The sequence below is a fragment of the Crocodylus porosus genome, unplaced genomic scaffold (genome assembly GCF_001723895.1).
Source record: "Crocodylus porosus isolate Cpor-Errol unplaced genomic scaffold, CroPor_comp1, whole genome shotgun sequence".
NCBI lineage: Eukaryota > Metazoa > Chordata > Crocodylia > Crocodylidae > Crocodylus > Crocodylus porosus.
In genome coordinates, this window is record NW_017728947.1 from 76,246,448 (window position 1) to 76,263,709 (window position 17,262).

General features: G+C 47.7%; 2 protein-coding genes across 2 annotated transcripts in view; one reads left to right on the forward strand and one right to left on the reverse strand.

Annotated features, from left to right (window-relative positions):
* Positions 1-6,512, reverse strand: part of TGFB3 (transforming growth factor beta 3) — a 23,256-nt gene extending 16,744 nt beyond the window's left edge. The window contains 2 exon segments of the mRNA XM_019551136.1: positions 496-505; positions 6,457-6,512. Coding sequence (XP_019406681.1) covers positions 496-505; positions 6,457-6,512 — 66 coding nt within the window.
* Positions 6,513-13,495: 6,983 nt separating this feature from the next.
* IFT43 (intraflagellar transport 43) overlaps positions 13,496-17,262 on the forward strand; it is a 65,739-nt gene continuing 61,972 nt past the window's right edge. The window contains exons 1-2 of the mRNA XM_019551878.1: positions 13,496-13,582; positions 14,607-14,699. Of these exons, the coding sequence (XP_019407423.1) occupies positions 13,532-13,582; positions 14,607-14,699 (144 nt within the window). The 5' untranslated portion in view covers positions 13,496-13,531. The remainder of the gene's footprint in view (positions 13,583-14,606; positions 14,700-17,262) is intronic.

Consider the following 17,262-nt stretch of genomic DNA (forward strand, 5'->3'; position numbering starts at 1 on the left):
GCGCCCTCCCCGTGACGCGCCGGGCTGGGCTCCCGCACGCGGCCCGGCCCCTGTTGCACAGCCGGCGGGGTAGCCCCGGGGAGACGCCGCCTCCCCGGGCATCGCTGCCGCCCGGCACCGGGGGGAGGCCCGGCCCCCGGCTCCTGGGGTCACGAGCCGGCGGGGGCTGCGGGAAGGCCGACGGCGCCCCCTGGTGGCAGGCGCGGCTCCGAGCGCGGAGGCGGAGAGCTCCCGGGGCCAGGTCCCTCGCGCCCGCTCCCTGCCCGGCCCCGCGGGGCAGGGACGTGCCACGGCCGCGGAGACGCAGGTGGGGCCCCCCGGGTCCCTGAAGCCCAAGACCGCCCCCCCTCAGTGCCTCAGGTCAGGACGATGCGTGTCCCCCGCTGGGCTCCCCTCCCCGCCCGCACCCCGGGGACCGATGGAGGCTTGCTCCGCGCTCACAGGCACCTGGCTGTTGGCTCTCCCCGAAGGTGGTTTTCCAGGCAGCTAACTCACCAGGGAAGCCCTCAATGGCCAAAAGAAAGTCAGCAGGGATTTCTTACTTACTCCCTCTCCCTAGACAAGTGCCAGGAGGGCACAACAAGAAGCCAGCAGGTAGTAAGTTTAAAACGAGCACAAGGAAGCTGATTTCCACCCAGCATGTCGTTCAGGCTGGAGCTCACGGCCACCAGATACTGTGGCTGCTGCCAATTTAGCAGACTTCCTATGCCTGACAAGGGGTGACTGTGCCCCAAAAGCTTGCTAAGAACTTTTTCCCAACTACTCAGTTGGTCTAATAAAAGCTATCACATCTGCCCAAAGAACCTCACCTGCCTATGTCTTTAGACCAACATGGCTACAAACCAACAGCCCAGCAAGAGAGATTGGACAAATTCTTGGAGGAAATGGAGCATCGATAGTTACTAAGCATGGGAGTGAGGGGCACAGCCTCTGAAACAGAGCTTGCTAGCCCTGAAATGCTGAAAGACGCAAATAAACGAGAAACCCTGGTCATACTCTCCCATACAGCATCCACACCCTGCCCCTGTGTGACACCAGAGACTGAACAAGATGGACCTATCGTCTCACCCAGCAAGTGGTAGGTCTTATGCTCTGCACAGGCCCCAAACCGCTGCCATCCTAGCAGAACAGAGCCTGGGTGCCTGTCTCCTGCCTCAATCTATTTGGGATTGTCAGACACAGGAGGTGATAGTGCCTTTCTGCTCAGCCTCATCTGGAATAGTGTGTGCAGTTCTGAGCTCCACATTTTAAAAAGCACGTGGAGAAGTTAGAAAGTGGACAACAAAGATGATAAAGGGCTTGAAAAGCAAGTCATATAATGAGAGACTGAAAGAGGTAGGTATGTTCAGCATGTGAAAAAGTTGCTTAAGACAGGACATGATGGCAGTCTTCAAATACCTGAACTGCCATAAAGAAGAGGGAAAATACCTCTTCTCTCTTGCTGCTGAGCATAGGATGTGGAGCAATGGCTTGATGTTGCAGTAAAGTGGGTTTAGATTGGAAATGAGGAAAAACTTCATCACTGTAAGAACAGTGATGCAGTGAGATAGACAGCCCAGGGCAGCTGTGGACTTTTTGTCACTGGAGGTGTTCAAGAAGAGGTTGGATAGTTGCTGGTCAGGGATGATCTAGGTGTAGCTACACCTGTGTTCTACTGTGGGTATTTCCCATGCTTCTGGGCATTGCAGATTGTTCCTTCCCCCCCACCCTTTCTGCTATGTGTCAGGGGTTTTTTAAGCTTCCCCCAGATGCACTGGGTGTTGGCTACAGCCAAGGCTGGGGAATTTGACTGGGGTGTGCCAATGCTCTTGCTGGGGCTAAAGCCAGAGGTTTCTGACTAGAGCAGCATTTCTCAACCCATGGGTCACAAAAATATATGAAAGGGTTGCAAACAAGCTTTAAAAATGGATCAACAAACTTAAAACATGGATTCTCCTTTGAAGGAGAAAAATGTGGGAAAGTGTAGCTTTTCCCTTGCAGGCTGGCAGAGTTTCAGCCTGTGAGGGGCTGCTTGGGTGCCCCCCGTGCCCCACACATGCCCCCCCCAGCCCCACACACCTACCCCCTGGAGGTGAGAGGCAGCAGGTCAGGAGTGAGGGGCATTGGGTCAGGGCTCACCATTGGATTTTACAAATGGGTCCTGGTACAAAAAATGTTGACAATTACTGGACTAGAGGGTCTTCTCCTTTGCTCAGGGTCAGAGTGATTCTCATATTTGAGGTCAAGAAGGAATTTTATCCCATGGTCAGATTCATGTGGATCAGGTTGGTATGGACTGAGGGGGCTTTTGTCTTTCTCTGTAATGGGATGTATGTATGTTCCTCTCCCCAGGAACTCTTTAAGTATATATTGACAATGTTTCATGGAAGCAGGGTATTGGCTTTACCTGTGACAGGTTAGGGTGTGTCAGGGTAAATGGTAATCTTACGTAGAGTTTATCTTATGGATTGTATAGAGTGGTTCGGACAGGGATATTCCTGCCTCATGCAGGGGATTGGGCTCAATGGCCTCTGGAGGTCTCGTCTAGCCCGACTTCTCTATGATTCTATGATATGCCCACAACTGTATCTCCTGAGAGGCTTGAATCTTGCAGGGATGCTCTAAGCACTGGACAGCACTGATGTCCATACACACTATGGAAGTCCTGGCCACTTTTAATCTTCCCCTTTGCTGCTAGTCAGTGGCTACAGCAATCCCCCAGGAAGTGGGAGACCTGGGATCTAGGCTGAAAATATTCAAACATACAGGTCTTATTTTCCAGGAGAGTTCCCCAACCACCAAAATATAGGCTGTTTGTTGCAAGGGGAAGCACTTGCCAGCTCCTCCTGTTGAAATTGTAACACTGGAGCAAAGAATGCAGGTGTTACTGGACCAGATAGTGTCGCCTAGTGGGTAGGACACTCACCTGGGGGGAGTCCTGTGTTCTGGTTCCAAGCCTGTTTGTATACTTTATTCAATGGCTGCTTAATGGGAGAGCCAGAAACTGGCCTGGGAGCAGAGAGGAGGGATCAGAAACTAGGACTCACCCACGCCCCTGCTTTCCCCCTTTAGAAATGCTCTCCTGACTGTACTGCAGAATCTTGCTCCCTCTTTCTGAGCTCATTAATTTAAAATGCTTTGCCACACAATGCCTCAGCCTCAGGAGGAATTGAGAGTACTGCTAGCAGAGGACAGCCTAATGCTTGGTGCATTTGCTTGGCAGGTGGGAGATTGGGGTTTGAACTTTCTTAAAGCCTGAGAAAAGCTTAGATTCCATGTTTGCACCTTCCTGAATGAGCGCTCTAGCAGCTGGGGACATATGCTTAGGTCAGTAGTTCTCAGCCAGGGTGCCAGAAGACCCTTTTAACCTAATGCAGGAACTGGTTCTGCTTGCATTAGGTTAAACCTGCTGCATGTATTTCCAGGTCCATTTCCATGCAAGCCTTCTGGAAACAGAGGCACATGGGGTAGTTTCACCTGGCAGTGGCACTGGCAGTCTGTGGATAAAGTATGCAAGCTGATACTTTAGAACAGACGTTCTCAACTGGGGTGATGCCAAATTCAGAAAAGTTTTGGAAGGAGGCATTAGGTGTAAGAAGGCTGAGAACCATTGGCTTAGGCACTTAAATGTAGGTGAGGTTTCTAGGCTGTGAATCTTAGTCTGAGATAGGAGTCTAAGCTCCGGAGGGCATGTCTACATGTTCATTAATGCACAAGGGTTTTGTTATACATGCCATAATTCAGTAAGGGTTTTGTGTAGACACACCCAGAGTGGAAGTCAGCCTTTTTGGCAGGTGTGCCACAGTATAAGCCCTGCTCCCCAACAAGTGCCATTCCTAACTCCTTCCCCGCCTGATCTATTACTCTGCTTTCTCCCTCCCTTGTGTTTCCTTTCCAATCTGTCGCTCTGGTTTCTGTTTCCTTCCCAATCTCCCACGTGCTGCACACAGAGGCTGCTTTTACCTCTTGAGGCATATATGCTGAGTCTTGTCCAGAAGGCTATAAGTACCACTGCACTGGATTCTGCAGGATATGGTGACTGACCATTGGAGGATTTGAGGCAGGATGAGCAGTGCTCTATTGGGCTGTGAAGGGATGCTGTAAAGTTGACCTCTTAATAAAGGGTATTTGCTAGCTCTGTAGCTAACACTGGTGTAGCTGCTGCTGAAATACAGTGTCTAATCTAGTGTCAACAATTCAAGAAAGATGTTGAAAATTGGAGAGGGCTCAGAGAAAAGCTGTGAGAATGATTAAAACACTAGAAAATATGTCTTATATTAAAAGCCTCCAGGAGCTCCATCTGCTTAACTCTTCAAAGGGAAGGTTAAGGGGGGACTTGATCATAGTGTATAAGTAATTGCATGGGGAGCAGGAATTTGATAAAAAGACTCTTTAATCTAGCAGACCAAGATAGCCAGATATAACGGCTGGAAGATTAAGCTAGGCAAAGTCCAACTTGAAATAAAGTTCAGATTTTTACCAGTGAGGGCAATTAATCACTGAACAACTTAGCAAGGTTTCTAATGAATCTCCATCACAGGAAATATTTTAAAAAAGCTTGGTTATCTTCTATAAAAAATATGTGTGTGTCTGTGTATACATACATACATACCCATACTTTAATACAGGGAACTCCTGTGGCCTCTGTTATGCAGGAAACCAAACTAGGTATAGAAGATCTAATGTGTTTTGGCTGTCTGTAAAACATTTGGTATGGTACCAGATGGGGAAATTAATCATAGAATCATAGTGAAGTAGGGTAGAAGGGTTCTAAGGAGGTAATCTAGCCAGCCCCCCTGCCTGAGGAAGGATCATCCCTATCCAAACCATCCTATACAAACTATAAGCTAAACTCTACGTAAGACTACCATCAAACCTGACACAATTCAGACCTAACACTCAAAGCTGCCACAGGTAAAGCAGGGGAACCACAGCAACCAATGTCTTGCTTATATCTTCTTCTCATGTCTCTATACCACATTTGACCATTTTGTTATACATGCTATGCCAACATCCAGATCATTAATAAATGCGGTCAGGAAGACCAACTGCACCTTGTCATGCATCCACAGATGCATCTCGAGCAGGTCCAGGGAGGTGATCCTCCCCCTCCACGCGGCACTGGTCAGGCCGCAGCCGGAGTACTGCGTCCAGTTCTGGGCGCCGCACTTCAGGAGGGATGTGGCCAGCATGGACAGGGACCAGAGGAGGCCACTCGCTTGGTTGGAGGACAGCGGGGCAGGCCCTACGAGGAGAGACTGAGGGACCTGAACCCGTTCAGTCTCAGCAAGCGGATGCTGAGGGGGGATTTGGTGGCTGCCTACAAACTCATCAGGGGAGATCAGCAGCAAATAGGAAGGGCCCTATTCCCCCAGCAGCACCCAGGGTGATGAGGAACAATGGCCAGAAGCTGCTGGAGAACAGATTCAGGTTAGAGACTAGGAGGCGCGACTTCACTGTCAGGGTGGCGAGGGTCTGGAGCCAACTTCCTAGGGCAGTGGTCCTCACTCCTACCTTGGGCAAATTCAGAAAGAGGTTGGACGAACCCGTCTGGGGTCATGTGATCCCAGCGTGTGCTCCTGCCGGTGGCGGGGGGTCAGACTAGATGATCTGTTCAGGTCCCTTCTGACCCCAGACAACTATGAAACTATGAAATTGAACAGCACTGGGCCCAGGACAGACTCCACTCGAAACCTCCTGCTAGTCTGACATGGACCTTTTAATAATTACCCTTTGCTTGCTGCTATTGAGCCAGTTATGTATGCAACTTATAGTAGTTTTATCCAGCCCACATTTCTCCAATTTGTTTATGAGAAGGTCATGCGGGACCTTGTCAAAAGCCTTGCTGAAGTCCAGATACGCTATATCCACAGCATTCCCTTTATCCACCCACGTATTTACTTTGTCAAAGGAGATCAAGTTTGTTTGATATGACTTGTTTTTCATAAATTCATGCTGGCTGCCTGTGCTCAACCTTTCCTCTTCCAGATGCTTGCAAATAACCTTCCTGAGGATATGCTGCAGTAACTTCCCCAGTATTGAGGTGAGGCTAACTGCAGTTCCCCAGGTACTCCTTTTTGCCTTATTTAAAGAGAAGCACTGTGTTGGCCCTTTTCCAGTCCTCTGGTACCTGGCCCATCTACCACAATTTCATGAAGATCATTGCAAAGAACTCCGAGATCTCCTTTGCCAGTTCCTTCAGTATCCTGGATGAAGTTCATCCAGCCCTGCTGACTTGAATTCATTCAGATCCAACAAAAGCTGTCTGACAATTTCTTTTGTCATCTCCTCCCTCAGCTTGTCCCCTTCCTTATCCAGTTAATCCTTATTAGATGTTTGGCTGCAACTTAATCTTTTTTGTGAAGACCGAGGCAAAGTAGTTACTGAGTAGATTCACCTTCTTTGCATCTTATGTTAGGAGTCCTCTCTGGCTTGTTAACAGACAACCCACAGGTCTTTCTTTTCTGGCCAACTTACTTATAGAACTTCTTGTTGTCTTCAGTCTCTTTTGCCAGGTGCAGCTGCTTCTTCATCTTTGCCTTCCTGATTTTGTCCCTGAAGGTTCTTGCTATTTCCTGGTATGCTTCCTTTGTGCCCTGCCCTTCTTCCATTGCCTGTATGCTTTCCTTTTCCTTTTGAGGCATTTTAGAAGCTCCTTGTGGAGCCACACTAGTCTCTTGTATTTTTCTGTGCTTCCATCATGTCAGGCAGTTTCTGCTTGTTCCCTTTAGAAGCTCCCTGCCCTCCAACACACCTTTATCCTTCAGTCTGTCCTCCCATAGCATCATGTCTATTAACTCCTTGAGTCGGATGAAATCTGCCTTTTGAAATCTAGTGTTCTAATTTTGCTGACTTTATGCTTCCCCTGTCTCAGGATCTGGAATTTTATCATATTGTAATTGCTTCCTTCCACGTTACCCATCACCTTCACATTCTCCACCAATTCTTCCCTATTGGTCAGGACAAGATCCAGGATAGATGATCCCCTAGTTGTATCTTCCATTTTCTGGAGTAGAAAGTTGTCCTCCACACAAGTTAGGAACCAGCTTGACATTTTATGTTTGCCTGCATTGTTCTTTCAGCAGAAATCTGGAAAACTAAAGTCTTCCATCAGTATCATCCCATAGCTTTTGGATAAATTTTTCACCTGCGTGGATGAAATTTGTCACCTCATTCACCTCCTCTTCCTGATTTTGTGGTCTATAATAAATCCCCATCACTGTATTGGTGCTACATCTTTTACCTTTCATCTTCACCCTGATACATTCTGCGTTGCCATTGCCGTACTCCTGAACCAGGGAACAAATGTATGTTTTTGACATACAGAGCAACACCACCACCTTTTCTCCTGATTTTCCACAACAGAGTGTAACCCTTGATGTTGACATTCCAGTCATAAGAACTGTTCCACGAGGTCAAATACTAATACGTCTAATATTTAGATGGAGATGAGTATAGGGAATGCAAAAAGGTAAATTGCTAGCTAAATGGGCTTAGGTTCCTATCTCAGAATGGGGATTGGTGCTGTGCTAAAAGGAGAAAGATGGAAGGAGGTTTATTAGTGGAGTTCCTCAAGGACTGGTCTTGGTAACAGTCTTAATTAATATTTATACTTGCGACCTTTACAACACTGCGCTACTTTGTGGATTACCTAAAATCATCAGTACAAAGGAGAATGAGAATATCCCACAGGAAACACTAAGTAACCTTGAGGACTGGAGTGGGACAAATGGGATGACTTTTAATAGTTCAAGTGATTTTTAGCAGTGCAAAATGTAAGGTCATGCACTGGGGTACTTATACACGTGCTGGACATCTGCTCCAACACACGCTAATTAGCAGGTGTCAAAGGAGACTTGATTAACTGAGTATGTTGGAGCATGCTACTTAGCACTCTCTGGCAGCCTCTGTCATGTGTATTCATTGTCCCTTCCTTTCAAAATGGTGGCAGGGGAGCTTTAACTAAAGCTAATCGAAGAAGCTGTAGTTAAAGTGCCCCCGCCTCCATTTTGAAATGTGGGATGCTGAATACACAAGACACTGAGGGCGCTTTAATTAGAGTGGCTCTCTGAGCTGCTTTAATTAAAGTGCCCCACCCTGGAGCGCAGGTAACCATGCCTTTGGAGACTAAAAGAATTCTGCAGGTTGTGGGATGGGTTGGAGGTTTGTTACTCAGGAATGACAAAAGAAAGATGTGAGTGTTTTGGTAAATCATGAGATGACTGTAGCCACTGGTATCATATAGCTTTAAAAGAAAAAAGATATCCAGCAGAGAGAGAAATTTCAAAGCCATTGTACAAGGCATGGATGAGACCTCATTTGGAATACTGCTACAATTCTAGTCATCTGTCTTCAAGAAAGATTAATTTGGATTGGAAGAGATGCAAATGGCTACTTGTCTTCCCCTTATTACCCTATCTTACAAGAGGACACTTAAAGAATGCAGCTAGTTTAACCTAACAAAATAAAGGATGAGAAGGGAATATTATTATATATCTGTAGTAGACACTTAAATGTCATAGAGGGAAATGAGCTAATTCAGCTGAAGGACTACGTTGGCTCAAAAATAAAAGGGAATAACCTGACTTAGTTCTGTGTTTTAATAAGTGCCTTCCACTCCTATGATCCCAGAGTTCCCTTATGGCCTTTTAATATGGGTCCTTATAGTGCATATTCCTTAGAGGTGAATTGCTGGTTTGTTTCTCATGTGAAACGTGTGGTAGCAGAAAATACTGCTTTGGTCACAAGAGACTAGCTGTTAACTTCAGAGTTGTTCCTTGAGTGATACCTGTGGTACGGGTAAGCTTTTGTTAGATGGCTGGAGTGCACGAGTGTCTCCTGGAGGGGCTGTATATGTGTTTTGGTTCTTCCTTCACCCATTCTTCTACTCTGGCCACAGCAGTGCCATAGCAACAAGGTTTGGTGCCTAGGTAAAGCCTACAGTGGCTGCCCACCCTCACCTCTTGCACAGATCTGGGGGGTACATGTCCCCCCATTTTTGCCTGGGAGTACAGGGAGCTGCCCTTCCCCCATCCCCATCCCCCTCCCAAAATGAGCCACTCACGGCTCCATCCTGCGCCCTGCTCTGGCTGGGCAGTTTCTGTTGGTGCCCCTTTGCTTCAGCGCCCAAGATGGTCGCCCCGCTCACCTCTCCACACTTTGCTACGTCACTGGGCTACAGTGAGTTGCATTGCAAGAGCCAATGCTAGATGTATCTCCCTTTAACTCTACCACTATCTCTTAGTTGGATGCATGGCAGGAAGCACAAGAGGGGAAGAGAGGGATTGTGTGGATACCTATACTTTCCACAAAATAGACAAGTCATTAGCCTAAGAACACCTCCCACCCCAGCAGTCCATCTGCCAAGAGGGTTGAAGGAGCTCCAGACTGCTGGAATGCCAGTGACAGTAGGTCACTCTCCTTCTCCTTCTCCTTCTCCTTCTGGGTGGTCCTTTGGGCAAGGGGTTGGTAACATTTCTGCAGTAGGGGACCACTTTAGTGGAGCTTGACTGCTCAGGGGTGGCTTCCAACCCAATCCGTGCTGCTGGAGCCAGAATATTCCCTCCCCTTGCACTTAAGCCAATTCTCCTTGCTGCCCAGCTGCTGCACAGGTAAAGTCTTCCACTGCTAAAATCCCTCAGCTCTGTAGCCCAGATAAAATAGCTCTGCAGGCTGGATCTGGCCCGTGGGTTTTAGGTTGCCAACATCTGTTCTAGTATAATCCAAGTGAAGAACAGCCCCTGGTGGCTCAGAGAAGCAACTGCTGGACAGTTGCACAGCACTGAGGCATCAGTGCCCAGCTAACTTGTGGTGAAATGTGGAAGTGTTGTTCAATACATGAATGAAGTGTCTGACACTTGGTAGCCCTGGCTGCCAAATCTAAGTGGTGCTGAGAGCTTGAGGGACTGGAGGATGTGCTGCCTGCCTGGAGCAAAAATTCAGGATATCATAGAGAGACCTCCAAAGCTCATCCATCCTTTGAACCACTATCCCTTCGTGTTTGTCCATGTAGGCACCAACAGGACTGTCAGGAATGACAACGAGCAGCTCAGAGGTGACTCTGAGGTGATTGGCAGGAGGATTAAGGAGCTTGGAGCACAAGTGGTGTTTTCATCATTTTTTTTTTTTGTGGAAGGCAAGAATTCAGGGAGAGATCATTGTATCCTAGAAGTGAATACATGCCTGAGACAGTGGTGTCAATGTGAAGGCTTGGGCTTCTTCAGAAATGGGTGGATGTTTTTGGGAAGAGGACTGCTATCAAGAGATGGAATACAACTAATAAGAATGGAGAAGAGCATCTTTGGCCATTGTCAGACCAACCTAGTAAGGATGGCTTTAAACTAGTTTCCATGGAGAATGGTGATCAAAACCCTCTAGCAACAGGGCACACAATTCAGAGGGGAAAGGACTCAAAGAAGCAATTTAACTCTGGGAAAGGGCCAGAGATCTACAGGATTGCAACAACTGGTGCAAAAGGGAAGCAAGTAGGTCAAAATGCAAAATACATCCAATCCATGTGTACAGTTGTGAGAAGTATGGTTAATAAACAAGGTGAGCTGGAAGCTGAAGCCTGTGAAAAGAACTATGATCTGACTGACATCACAAAGACCTGATTTTACCAAAATGAGTCTACAGTGTGATGCAGCCATACAAAAGGCAAATGTGGTTTTGGGATGCATCAATAGAAGTATTAGGTGTAAGACATGTGAGGTGATAGCGCCTCTCTACTTGGCATTGGTTAGGCCTCATCTGGAGTACTGCATGCAGTTCTGGGTTCCACATTTTAAAAAGGACATGGAGAAGTTAGAGAAGATCTAGAGGCAGGCAACAAACATGATAAAGGACTTGGAAAGCAAGATGTATAAGGAAAAGCAGAAGCAGCTAGGCATGCTCAGCTTGCAGAAAAGGTGCTTAAGAGGGGACCTGGTAGCAGTCTTCAAATATTTGAAGGGCTGCCACAAAGAAGTGGGAAAGAATCTTTTTCCTCTTGTTCCAGAGAGGAGGATGTGGATCAATGGCTTGAAATTGCAGCAAAATACATTTAGATTGGATATCTGGAAAAACTTCTTCACTGTTAGAATAGTGAGGCAGTAGAATAGACTGCCTAGGGAAGTTGTGAACTCTTCATCACTGGAGATGTTCAAGAAGATGTTGGACAGTCATTGGTTGAGGATGATCTAAGAATAGCTATACCTATTTTCTGCTATGAGTATTCCCCTCTGGGCTTTGTTGGTTGACCGTGTTCACCTCTACCCCTCTTTTTGCTATGTGTGTCAGGGTGCTTTTAAGCCTTCCTCAGAGACATTGGGTGTTGGTTACAGCCAAAGCAGAGATTTTGACTGGGGTATGCCAGTGCTCTCACTGGGACCAAAGCTGGAAGTTCCTGGCTACCAAGCACCAAAGCTGGAGGGTCAGAGCAATTGCCGTATTTGGGGTCAGGAAGGAATTTTACCCCGTGGCCAGACTGATATGGACAGTGGGGTTTTTGCCTTTGTCTATAGCAGGAAGCATGGCCCTCTGTCCTATATCTCTTGAGCATACGAGGGGTGATCAAAAAGTTCTAAGTCTTAGCCTTTATTTTAAAGAATAGTGTACAAACAACATTTTTATGAGCTGTCCCCTTCAAAGTAATCTCCCCCAGATAATATGCACTGTCCCAACATTCCTGCCACTTTCAGAAGCGATGCTGGAAGTCTTCAGCTGTGCGTTTTTTGAGTTCCGCTTTCACATTCTTATGGATGGTTGGAATGTCATCAAATCTCCTTCCTTTCAGCTTCATATTGATTTTTGGGAACAAAAAAAAAATCACATGGTCAAGGTCAGGTGAATAAGGAGGGTGTGGTATCACAGGAATGTTTTTTTCAGCCAAAAATTCTTGAATGGAGACAGCAGTGTGTGAAGGAGCATTGTCATGGTACAGAAACCATCAACCATTTTCACACAGCTCACTGTGGTTTCTTCTAACTGTATCGCTCAATTGAATCAAAACCTCTTTATAAAAGGCCTGACTGATTGTTTGACCACTCAGTACAAATTCCTGATGAACAACACCCTGTACATCAAGTCTTAGAACTTTTTTATCAAACCACGTATATTGACAACATTTCATAGAAGCAGGACATTGGCTACTGTGGCTCCCCTGTTTTACCTGTGGCAGGTTAGAGTGTTAGGTCTGTGTTGAGGGTAGTCTTATGTAGGGTTTAGATTATGGGTTGTATAGGATGGTTTGGAATGATCCTGCTTCAGGCAGGGAGTTGGATTAGATGACCTCTGGAGGCCTCTTCCAACCCAACTTCTCTATGATTCTGTCTGAAAACTTGTCTAGCTTTATCCCAGCTATACAGTTGATCCAATAAAGGATCTCGCCCAAAAAAATCCTTGCCTCTTGCATAAATATTTGTAGACCTCTGGAGCCCAAACTGAAGAAACCACCAGAACGACATTTCTCATTTCCATCATTGTCTTGAGTTTTGTATGGTAATAAAAAGGAATTGGCCTGCGTACAAATCAGCAATCTGTTAAACCACTTTACATATAAACTAAATGCAGAAGAAAGACCACGAACCTGGTCACTGGCTGTTTCTAGAACTTTGCTTTTATGCCAACAATTAATGGTGCACACATAAAGAGGGGCATAGATACACTTTAGACAATACAGGAATAATAATAGTTCATTAGAGTCTGATTTAGTGCTATGATTTGGACAGCTGTGGTGAGTGTGTGGGGGTGACAGGGAATGGTGGGGATTAGACGAGCCATGTCTGAGCAGTTCGAAGAGAATCAAAACAATGCCACGGTCGTGCTCTGTTCCACCCTCTATACACACTGTCTTCTCCTCAAGCACATCTTGTTAGTTACATTTAAAGTTCCTTACCATAACTCCATACATTAACATGCTATACTGACCCTTACGAGGAAGCTGCAACAAACCAGCATCACATTTAATTCTGTGCTTGTCCTCATAGACAGCCAGTCACATGGCAGCGAATCAGCAGCACACAGCAATACTACACTACAGTTAGTACTAACTACACTACATAGGCACGCTCATACTGCGGGGTTATTTCCAGTTAGTGCGCTGTAACATAACTTACTGCGGAGTAAACGTGCACGTGTAGGCGCACCCCCTGAGAGTGACTTGGGTTTTGCATACTCTTGCGCCAACGAGCTGCCTCCAAAATGATTGCACGGTTTGAACACTTTCACTGGGATTGATCGGGCATCGTACACGGTTTGCCGTTATATTACAAATAGGACCATTCTCTGTAGTCGCAACAGGGCGGGTCGGAGAGGGGAGGGCCTGGCCGGGCCCGGCCGCTTCCGCTGCGCTACGCTCTGAGCGAGGCAGATCCGGGCAGCTCGAACCGGACCTTGACCCACGGCTCCGCCTCGTTCCAGTGCAGCTTCCCCTTTATTTGCGCCCACTCCACCGATGCCCTCCGAGTTTCCTGCCCGCCGCCCGAGACCCTTTAAGTTGGGGAGGAAGTGGTTCGGTTGCTAGGGACGCGGAGGGGTGGGGCCTTTCCCGGAAGTGGGCGGGGCCGGGCGCGGTATGGAGGCCGAGCTGGAGCTGGGCGAGGGCGCGCGCCGGGGGGCTCCCGCGGTGAGACCGGACGGACCCATTCCCCCTCCCGTGGGGGGAGCGGCACTGGCCCCTTCCGCTTGGCTGTGGCACGCGCCGGAGCGGCGTCCCGTGGCCGTGGCGGGGGCGCCTGGGTTTGCACAGTGCGGGCTGGGCTGGGCTGGGCGCGGGCGCGGGCCTCGGTGCCCTCGGCAGGTCCCTGCGGCCCTGCTTCTGCCTCTTGTGCCTCCCACTCCCGCCTCCGGGACGTGGAAGAGGAACTGTCCCTGTCCCTGTCCCGACTCTTGTTTTGAATTGAACCCGCATCCCGGGAGCAAGGCGAAGCCTCTGCCTGGTCCTGTCCTTCGGGCCAAGTGTGGGTTCCAGCAGGGACTTGATTTGGCAGCGTTGCTCCCTGGGGCATCCTCTGTGCCAGCGCTTGCAGCCAGGCCTGTGGTTCTGTTTGAGCTGAGGATGTTCCCTGGAGCAGGCTGCACAGGTGGCCCTGGTAATTTGGCCTGAGGAGCAGCAGCTCTTTGCCTTTGATCACCATGATTTATTGCATTTCTATTGCCGTGGTGGCCATAGACCCACATCAATGTCAGGGCTTCATTGCATGAAGAGCTGCAGTCCGGGCATTGAATCACTGGCAGGCTAAGGTGACGCATGGAATATGGGGCACGGCTGGGGGTGGATATGATAAAGTGGTACAGTTTTACAGTCCTGTTCAACACAGGCTCAAGTGTCTGCTCCCCTCATGTGTGCACCTATTAACTGGCTATGCCTTTTTATGGGCCTTGTTGCAGTTAGATTTTTGAGTAGTGGCTTGAAGAAGGTTAGTGGTTTTGTAACTTGGCTCCAGGAGCGCAAGCCAGGCATATGGTGTGATGTGGAAGGTGGCTGTGTGGGTGGTAGACAAAGGGGCACCTGTTGCTGGTATTTTTCTTGGTCTGTTTGGGTATCACTGTAGTGGGTGAACATTGTAGCGGGAAAGCTTGTTTGTGTTTCCATGTTGGCAGTGCCCTCAGGATGCCATTGTCAGTAACTGTGCTCCGTGCCTTTATAGGTGGCAAAGATGGGTCGGCGAGCTCGCCAGGATTCGTTTCCAGATGAAAATCATCTCAGCAGGAAGAATTCCTCTACAGCTTCAATAGGCGAGGTGGGTGCCCAGGGGCTGAACCATGTGCCTGCATATAGGCTGCACCTAAAACCTGATGCCATCGCCATTAGAAAGTTCTTCACATCTTGTAGGATCTTGTCAGATCTTGTCTCAGCCCCTGTGCTGTGAGATGTGCTCTTACACCTAGAGTCCATAGCACCATTGTTTCCCACTGAAAGTGCTTTCCAGTGTCTTAGTGCTGTGCTGGCCTCTCCAAAATGGAGAATTGTACAGGGGATTAGATATGAGGCCATGATTTTCTGAGAGAGACATGCCTGCATGGGAGTTCAGAACAGGACGGTATGGGGGACCCAGGACCTGCTGGGGGGGAAAAGAGGGATGCAGCTGTTGCCTTGAGTGCTTTTTCCCCCGTTGTGGATTCTCTCCTCTGTATACTTATCTCATGCTTGCAAGATCAGATTGTCTTGGCTACCTGTGTCCACGGGGCTGTGTCTGTATCCTAGATGCCGTTGCATGCTCCCCAGTGGGAGTGCTGAAGAGTCTGAACAGGCACAGGCACCTGTCAGCTCCTTCCCACCCTCGATCGTAGCAAGACAGAAATCTAGGCAGCATCTACTCTTTCTCTACTCGCTGTACATGTTAGAACCGTAGTTTTTTATAATTGCCTGCTGGTTTAAAAAAAAAAAAAAGAAAGAAAAGAGCATTTTTTTTTCTTGGATATGTTAGACCCCTTTCTGCCTATAAAGAGGAACTAGTTTCATGACAGAAATTAAATCAGCAGGATTTAAGAACTATCCTTGTGATGCTTTGATGCTTGTTAATGACAGACATCTTCCCCCCCACCAGTGCCTATTTTGTCTGGGAGAAGGAGGCATCCCAGAGCAAGGTTCTGTCCATTGCTTCCTTCAGGCTCATTCAGAGTGAAGGGAAGCTGGCCTGGAGTTTCTTAACTTTTTGAAAGAATGATAGTTTCCTCAGCAACGAGCAGGGAGGTTATGCCAGAACCTCATCCCTTTCTGGTCCGTCTTATTGTTAGTACCCTGATGAGCTGAGATTTCACCCAGTGTTCCAGTTTTCATTTATCTGACAGGGGCAGAGCAGAGCACTGCTCCAGAAAAGAGCCATGTTCCTGGTTGCTGTCCCTGGGACCTTGCATACAGACAGTAATACAAAACACTAGACTTGTGACTTGTCTTGAATCATTTGTTTAATGGCTGTAAAGGCATTATTTAAAGGCCCCTTTAGGTGCTTGATACTGCCCTCCAAGGCAGTGTGTGCAGTGTCCTTCAAAGTCAAGACACTGCCCTACTCTTGGTACTAGCTGTGATATTTTGGTAACTAGGCTCTCTGTGCCAGGTGCCTCTGTACTCGGGACCCCAGCACTTTCCACCGTGATACTGACTGCTTCTGTGGTACCTAGATCGTATATGGTACCAAGTAACTTATTAGTCAGCTTGGTAGCACAGTAAATTCTCCTCAAGAGATTTTAGTGGATGATATTCAAATTGCTGGGTTTAAGGAGGTATCTTTGGTATGGACTTCAATGGTATCCTTAGACCAGTTACACCTAATAGAACAACACCATCTTTGAAGAAAGTATAGTCTTTTCTGCTGAGCAAAGTACACTAGGGCCGCTGTTCAAGAGGTCAGAACATCAGGCATCTCTTAAGTTTGCACAGAAAGACTTGGACAAACTGGACTTAATCAGTTACAAGAATCATTTTCTAGTACAGCGTTTCCCAACCTTTTTAACCACATGACTCACTTACATGGCTTCTCCTGCCCTACGGCACACCAACCAAATGTGGGGCCAGGGGAGAGGGTGGGTGACCAGCAAGTGGCTGAAAATGGAATGTGGGGGCAGGGGTGGGATGGTGCACAGCTGAACACAGAGCAGCAGGGAGCGGGTGGTGCAGCACTTGAATCAGTGGCTAGAGCCACACTTGCTGGCTGGGGGCATGGTGGGGGGCATGGCTACCGCCCAAAATGCCACAGTATACCTGGACATGCCTGATGGCACACTGGTTGGGAAATGCTGGTCTATTATCAGATGAGAACAGCTAGCTGTCAGGCCCTCCCTTCCAAATATGACAAAACTGGAGCAGATGTCTTGGGTTGTAAATTCCCTGAGAAGTAAGCTTCTGACAAAAGGACGAATGATTGCTCATAATTCATTACAGAATGCACTTGATATATCTCTTATTATGGTGGTTGCAGTGGCCTTGAAGGGACTGTTGTGGCTGCAGTCCTCTGGGTTCTCCTCTGAAATCTCCAGAGATGTCTCAGCAACAACTTAGGACATTTTATTTGAGGGTAATCTACTTTTTTAGCAGTAAATGGAAAAGCCCTTCTCCCTTTGAAAACTTCAAGGGCATCTCTAAACTCAGGGTTCCTCTACTTCTTAACACCAAGAAGGAAATAATCATGCCAGTAGCCTGCCTTCACAGTTCTTCTCCATCTAACATTATTATTATTATTTTTCCACCTTGGGAAGAAAAACCTGCAGCATCCTTATAGGCTCGGCAGTGCTACGCTGGCTAGCACTACAGAAGAAAGAGACTTGGGGGTCATCATTGACCACAAGATGAACATGAGCCTGCAA